Below are 6,000 nucleotides of genomic sequence, written 5' to 3' on the forward strand. Positions count from 1 at the left end.
AATTTCCCAATAAATGTTTTGCGGTGGCATCACGCGTCCGCATGCCCAAATTCTGCCCCAGCTCTGCCCATTTTGGTGCAGCTGGGGAAACTAGCGTGAAAACTCTAAAAGTCGCAACAGTTTTGCTCAAAAATTTTGTGACTTTTAAAAGTTTTGACTCCACTTTTCTGCCATAAAAGCTTTGATGAATCGGGGCCTAAATGTGTAAATATTCTTCCATTAAATACCACGTAGGAGGAAAATATTGAATTAGGATAACCCTAACTGGTAAAGAATTCTCTCTAAATGGTTAACCAACCTATTGACCGTCCAAGTACATAAGAAAGACAGCAATAGAGGTCATGTGTAAAATAACCATTCCATAATCCAGTTGGGAAGCTGAAACCAACAGTCTAAATTTTGGAAATCCAATGCTCGTGAATTGAGAGGGGAGTTTCCAAAGTGAAATGTTCAAGGAAGCGATTATCCTCACATGAAAATATAACAGCAGCACATAAATATTACAGCATAACATATCAGGTTGTATCATGCCAAAGTACAAGCTAAACTAAACCGAACTCACGATAGCTAAGGTCAAAGGTCACTACAACGCCACCATGTGGTTTTCTATGTTGTTGTAACTCTTCATATGGCCTCAATAATGTGTTCTTGATGTTAATAGGGTCACATTTACAGTGTTTTGCTTGGAGACAGAAAACTGCTCTCATGAGAATTAAGAGTTATACACTGCTCTCATGAGAATTAAGAGTTATCCAGTAATAAGCCAAAAAGGGTGAGGGTTATTATCAGATCAGTCCTATTTATAGACCTCATTATTCCAATGAAACTTAAACTGCTAAAATTATACATCATACACAACTATTGTACTGTTTTCTACCATATAAAGTGGTAACTACAAAAAAAAGACAATAGTGGGCATGTATCAATGAAGCTATGCTAGTTACTTCATATACAGTGGTTTGCGAAAGTATTCACCCGCTTGGCTTTTTACCTATTTTGTTACATTACAATCTGTGTTTAAATATTTTTGTAATCCGATTTGTGTGTGATACATTAGCACTGAATAGTCTAAGTAGGTATAGTGAAGTGAGAAAAATAGGCATAAATTTAATTTCTGGGATCAAATAACTAAAAATTGACATGTGCATATGTATTCACCCCTTTTGAGATGAAGCCCCTTAAAATTTCTGGTGCAAGCAATTACCTTCATAAGTCACATGCTTAGTGAAAGGAAGTCCACCTGTGTGCAAGCTAAATGTCACAAGGTCTGTCAGTATATACTCACCTTTTCTGAAAGGCCACATAGGCTGCAACACCATTAAGCAAGAGGCACCACTAATCAAACAACACCATGAAGACCAAGGAGATCTTCAAACAAGCCAGGGACAAAGTTGTTGAGAAGTACAAGTCAGGGTTGGGTTCTAAAAAAATTTCCTAATCTCTGATGATCCCCCAGAGCACCATAAAATCCATTATCATCAAATGGAAAGAGCATGGTACCACAACAAACCTGCCAAGAGAGGGCCGCCCACCAAAACTCTCTGCCCCTGGCAAGGAGTGCGTTAATCAGAGAGGCAGCACAAAGACCAAAAGTAACCCTGAAGAAGCTGAGGAGTTCCCAAGCAAAGGCTGGAGTATCTGTCCATGCGACCACAATAAGCCATACATTCCATAGAGGTGCCCTTTATGGAAGAGTGGGCAGAAAAAAACTTTACTTACACACAAAAATTGTAAGGCTCATTTTGAGTTTTCCAAAAGACATGTGGCAGGGAAGACTCCTCAAATGCAGGGAGGAAGGTGCTGTGGTCAGATGAGACCAAAATTTAACTTGACCATCAAGGTAAATGCTATGTCTGGCACCAAACCAACTCAGCTCATCACTCCAAGAATACCATCCCCACACTGAAACATGGTGGTGACAGCATCATGCTGTGGGGATATTTTTCGGCAGCAGGGACAGGGAAAATGGTCAGATTCGAGGGGAAGATGAATGGTGCGAAATACAGGGATTTTCTTGAGCAAAACCTGTTTCAGTCTGTCAGTGATTTGAGACTGGGACGGAGGTTCACCTTCCAACAAGACAATGACCCAAAACATACTGCTAAAGCAACACTCGAGTGGGTTAAGGGGAAACGTGTAAATGTTTTGGAGTGGCTTAGTCAAAGCCCAGACCTTAATCCAATTGAGACTCTGTGGTCAGACTTTAAGATTGCTGTTCACCAGAAAAAAAACATCTAACTTGAAGGAGCTGGAGCAATTGTGCCTTGAGGAATGGGCAAAGACCCCAGTGGCAAGATGTGGAAAGTGTTACGGGTCCGGGTGGTGGAACCTCTGTGGTGGGATGCAAGGGGGAACCAGAGGGGCGTAACTAAGTGACTACTCGGACCGACCCTGGCCACACGGTGGCTTAGTCGACTCTGTGAACCAAGGAGGGACCGGGCAGGGGAACCAGGTGCCACTCTGGGACCGACCTTGTGTGAGAGCAGGCGACTCCCACGGGTCAGGTGGCTGAGGCTGACAGGTACTGCGGCAGGTAGCTTGGCGGGTGATCCGGGTAGGCAAGCAGGCGGGTACGGCTGGTGGCCAGACAGGTGATCCGGGTAGACAAGCAGGCGGACACAGCAGGTAACCTGACAGGTGAGCCGGGTAGGCAAGCCGGCGGACACGGCAGGTAGATAGGCTGGCGGGCACGGCAGGTAGACTGGCTGGCGGGCACGGCAGATAGACAGGCTGGCGGGCAGGGCTGATAGGCTGGCGGGCACGGCTGATAGACAGGCTGGCGGTCACCGCTGATAGACAGGCTGGCGGGCACGGCTGATAGACAGACTGACAAGCACTAGGACCTGAGGGCTGAGGAGAGTGTTAGCACACAAACAACAACCTTGCGCAGGCACCTTCATTTTGGAGGAGGTGCTTTAAATAGGGGTGGTCCTCCGGCCATTGGCCGGGGACTCTTTAGGATGGCACGCGTGGCCCCTTTAAGAGGGAGGAAGCGCGCGCCCTAAATACAGTGCCCGGAAAGCTGCGAGAGGTGCGCGCAGCAGCAGCAGGGGAGCTGGAGGACGCTAGACCAGGACCGCGGCGGTGAGGGGAGCGGCGTCTCTGCCCGGCAGGAGGCCGAGACGCCGGCGCTACAGAGAGCTCATAGAGACTTATGCAAAGGGACTTGCAGCTGCAATTGCCGCAAAAGGAGGCTCTACAAAGTACTGAATTTAGGGGGTGAATACTTATGCACACTGAAGTTTTCAGTTATTTTGTCCTATTTGTTGTTTGATTCACAATAAAAAGAAATCCAAATGTTCACAGTTGTAGGCATGTTCTTTACATGAACTGATCCAAACCCTGAAAAAAACTGTGACATTACTTGTTGTGAGGTAGCAAAACACAAAAAATGCCAAGGGAGATTTTCATATTTTCATGTGTACACTGCTATTGGACACATATAGGTGCGCATATACATTACAGAAGAGTCATCAGTACTGGTTAATTATGTGTATGGAGGTATGATATCGCTCCACAAACAGGAGATGTCAGGGGGAAGAAGGAACATTCCCGTTTATTTGGTGCCAAAGGAAACAGCCCTCATGTGTGCATGTGTTTAGAGGAGTTGGGAAGAATATCTGTTGGCCAACTGGGCACTGTAAGGCAATAAATGGGACCTACAAAAGGTCATTCTACAGTAATACTAAACAATTAAAATAGAGAAGTGAAGTAGAGTGGACATGTCAACTTCAAAGGGTTGTCCACTACATTTTTTAGATAAAAAATTGTCCCATTGGGGTATTAAAACAAAAAAAAATGGATAGTAACCTATCAGATCCCACTGCTCAATCACACCACTGCCTCTGTCCCCCGCCAGTTATGCTTTTTCTTCTGGACATGGACATCACATGACCGCTGCAACCAATCAGCCACTAATCAGATGCAACCTTTACATTGTATAAGAGCTGGAAGATGCTGAGATGGAACATGAAGGCTGCACCCGAACAGCGGCTACTGATTGGCTGCAGCAATCATGTGACTTACCTTGCAGGAAGATGAAGCCAAGACACTGATTAGCAACACAGGCAGCAGTGTGGCAGGAGTCTGGTAGGTGAATATCTTTTCTTTATCGTTTTAGTAACTCTGTGGGTCCATTTTTAATCAAAGAACAATGTAGTGGACAACTCCTTTAAGTCTCCTGATATTGAACTACACCAGCTGAATATTAAAATGTGGTACTCTGATCAAATGCCAGGCAGAGACACTGACTTCATTCATCACTGTTTTCTACTGACTCTAAAACATTCCTTACTCCAAACCTAACTACTCCTGGATCCAAAGCGATGAGAAGACCTCTCCTAACCAAATACAACTGATCAACCAGGAATTTGCAAGAGGAAAATAGTAAGCAGAGGAGGCAGTAAGAACGTCTCCTGCTTCCCCCATGTAATAGATAGAGGTTAGGGCATCGCATGCCCTCTGTTATTCGAGCCCTGTTTACCAAGAATCCCCACTACCAGTACAGCGATAAGGGTGATGAAGTTATAAGAATATTTAATTAATGTGCACCTATTACTGTTAATGATTAGATGTGAAGGAACCAACTCACATGTTCTGTAGGCACCACGCATTATTAGTAAGCAGATCTCGTTGGTCAATATTGGGTTCTGGCCAACTCCCTTGTGGTGTCTGTCATTTTCACGGGAAGAATAGCACAGCATACTGCACTTCTTCCTGCCTGGTACAACGAAATCTGTGACGGAGATTCCTGACGGTTTTATTTAAATAGTATAACAAGTATTGTAAGTTTCATGCACACGTCGGATTTTCTAATGAAAACTGTTCAACTTTCTAATATACTTTGTGTAAAACTTGCTGTCAGTAAATTGAGACACTCTTCATTTTAAAACCCATGCGGATAGTATGCTGCTCACACAGTTGAACATTTCATTGCAGTTTCTCAGAACTCTTACTTGGAAATTACCAAGGACTTGTGTTAATTGAAAATAATCCGGATATTTTTAAGCCTTTGGATATTTATAGGAATGCTTCCAATCATTGACAGCAAGTGGAGATCTGGAAAACTATAAGGACCTGAAACTTCGGGTTATCTGGAAAGTTTCATTAATTCCATTAACAATAATTAATAGATTAATAGGTTATCGTTTGCCGACGGCAAGGAAAGTAGCAATCGCCGCGAAATAGAAGAAAATACTCAAAACCAGTGAAAGGGACATTAATCTACCAGCTGGAAAATGTTATAAAAGTGCAGAAGTGCATATCAGTTCCTTCCATCTGTCACAGTGTGTGAATACATGTCTATGGGATAATAGAGAGAGCAGATATCTCTGCAGCATATGCTTCCAGGAGGCAGCAGCTTACACAGCATGTCCCCAGCCAGGACACCTGCTACACTTTATGCACAGACCAAATCACAGCAGACAAATGTGTTAAACCTTACTTGACTTCTCCATGTTTCACACTCTCTGGATGCCTTCTTTCTTTAGTTTTTCTTTGTTCAAGTTGTCTTGCAGGACTGAGCAGTGTTCATAGTAGAGGAAAGTGAATCTGAGAGGCAATTACTATGACTCTGTAAATAGTAGCCGACTCACAGCTCCCTGGATACAGAAGAGTCTGTCCGAAAACTCCAAACTGAAAGAGTCAGCAGGGGAGGCACAGGATTATCAGCACGCAACATCCCTAATAGTCCATAGCACTCTGTCCTGCCAACTATTGCCATCATCAGGTGTAGGACTGTCCTACAGCGACCAAGCTGCTATGGCCCAAGGCAGGGGCGAAAAGTCTTTTTTAAACTGTGGCCGAGATGTTATATTGTGCTTCTTCTTGGGTTCTAATGGATACATAAACCTTTTCAACTTAAATACTTCAACACGACTTATTTAATGGGACCCTGTCATCAGGATTTTGCTCTCTAAAGTAATGCCATCTGTGTATGGGCACTGTTATGCTGACTGCATCCATAGCTTTACTTTAGAAATCTAAGGTTATGTTTCAGAG

At 43.9% G+C, this 6,000-nt stretch overlaps 1 protein-coding gene across 1 annotated transcript in view; it reads right to left on the reverse strand.

Moving 5' to 3' along the window:
- CEP85L (centrosomal protein 85 like) overlaps positions 1–5,590 on the reverse strand; it is a 173,158-nt gene extending 167,568 nt beyond the window's left edge. Inside the window, exon 1 of the mRNA XM_073675927.1 lies at positions 5,444–5,590. Within this exon, the coding sequence (XP_073532028.1) occupies positions 5,444–5,456 (13 nt within the window). The 5' untranslated portion in view covers positions 5,457–5,590. The remainder of the gene's footprint in view (positions 1–5,443) is intronic.
- Between the last annotated feature and the right edge of the window lie 410 nt (positions 5,591–6,000).

This window comes from Phyllobates terribilis, unplaced genomic scaffold (assembly GCF_046119375.1).
Source record: "Phyllobates terribilis strain yellow unplaced genomic scaffold, ASM4611937v1 Scaffold_3__8_contigs__length_932513732, whole genome shotgun sequence".
Classification (NCBI taxonomy): domain Eukaryota; kingdom Metazoa; phylum Chordata; class Amphibia; order Anura; family Dendrobatidae; genus Phyllobates; species Phyllobates terribilis.